This window comes from Rhincodon typus, unplaced genomic scaffold, assembly GCF_021869965.1.
Source record: "Rhincodon typus isolate 14 unplaced genomic scaffold, sRhiTyp1.1 hic_rhity00004644, whole genome shotgun sequence".
In the NCBI taxonomy this organism is placed as follows: Eukaryota; Metazoa; Chordata; class Chondrichthyes; order Orectolobiformes; family Rhincodontidae; genus Rhincodon; species Rhincodon typus.
The window spans coordinates 8,056-9,455 of record NW_025970282.1 but is presented as its reverse complement, the minus strand read 5'-3'; the positions used below and the strand labels follow the sequence as shown (position 1 = coordinate 9,455).

Here is a 1,400-nt window from a genome sequence, read left to right as displayed (position 1 = left end):
CCTCCATTCCAGGCAACATCCTGGTATGGAGGGAAGGTCTTACGAGGAAAGGTTGAGAGAGCTAGGGCTTTTCTCTTTAGAACGACGAAGGATGAGAGGTGACTTGATAGAGGTGTACAAAACGATCAGAGGTATAGATAGAGTGGATAGCCAGAGACTCTTTCCTAGGGTGGAGGTAGCTATTACGAGGGGACATAGTTTTAAAGTGAGTGAAGTTAGATAAAGGGGAGACGTCAGACCTCAGGGTGGTCGGGGCGTGGAATGCATTGCCGGAGAGGGTAGTGGAGTCGCCTCATTAGGGGCAATTAAGCAGCTATTAGATAGGCATATGGATGATCGTATAAGGTAGCGATGGAGGTTAGATAGACCTTAGGTTTAGGGTAAAAGTTCGGCACAACATCGTGGGCCGAAGGGCCTGTACTGTTCTATGTTCTACGTTCTCTCATTTATCCAAATTAAACTCCATCTGCCCCTCCTTGGCCCGTTGACCCAATGGATCGAGATCCCTGTGTAATCTTAGAGAAACCTTCTCCACTGTCTGCTATATCGCCCAATCTCGTCCTGGCTCCGCAATTGGTATCTGGGCGGCCATCTTGATGTGGTTTGGTCTGGTCTGTAACATTGGTATTCCAATTGACTTTTTCTCTCTCTCTCTCTCTCTGTCTGTGTCTGTCTCTCTCTCTCTGTGTCTCTCCCGAAGTTACCGTGTCTACTGTCTGATTGGTGACGGGGAGTCCTCGGAAGGCTCCATCTGGGAAGCCATGGCCTTCGCCTCTTTCTACAAGTTGGACAACCTGGTGGCCATCTTTGATGTCAACCGCCTGGGCCAGAGCGAGCCCGCCCCCCTCAAACACGAAATGGACATCTACCGCCGGCGATGCGAGTCCTTTGGGTAAGGCAACCGTGCCCCCCACCCCTGCCAAATAACCCGACGTTTCACCTATCCCCTTTCCTGCATCTCTAACACCGCGATCGGGCCCCTCCTGGATGTTTACATGGCTTCATTGCGTGTTGGTTTTTTTTTTTGGGATCTTGCTGTGCCACTTCAAACCCCTTTCCCGAACCCAACATGGAGGGTAATGGGCGGGTGAATTTGCCCCCTCCGTTTGGCATTGGAGGGGGACGGGGTGCCGTTTATAGGTAACTCTCTTGTTAGTTTGTTTTTTCGTATGTAAACGTCACGCTGTATTTCCCACCTCCCGCCAGCAGAGGGCGGGGGAGGGGCACACGCTGCGGTGGGAGGGAACGCTGTTGCCTGTCTCCGCTGCTTTCCGGAGACATCACTCTGCTCCGTACATCCGTCTTCCTGAATTTGTATATCCCCGTTTTTGGAAATCCCATGTGAGGGACTAACTCCCAACTCGAAATGAGGCAGAGGATTGAGGCTGGTTCTAACCTCT

The 1,400-nt window shown here is 51.6% G+C and overlaps 1 protein-coding gene across 1 annotated transcript in view; it reads left to right on the top strand.

Moving 5' to 3' along the window:
• Positions 1 to 1,400, top strand: part of tktb (transketolase b) — an 11,033-nt gene that overhangs the window by 1,831 nt on the left and 7,802 nt on the right. Inside the window, exon 4 of the mRNA XM_048593933.1 lies at positions 701 to 892. Coding sequence (XP_048449890.1) covers positions 701 to 892 — 192 coding nt within the window. The remainder of the gene's footprint in view (positions 1 to 700; positions 893 to 1,400) is intronic.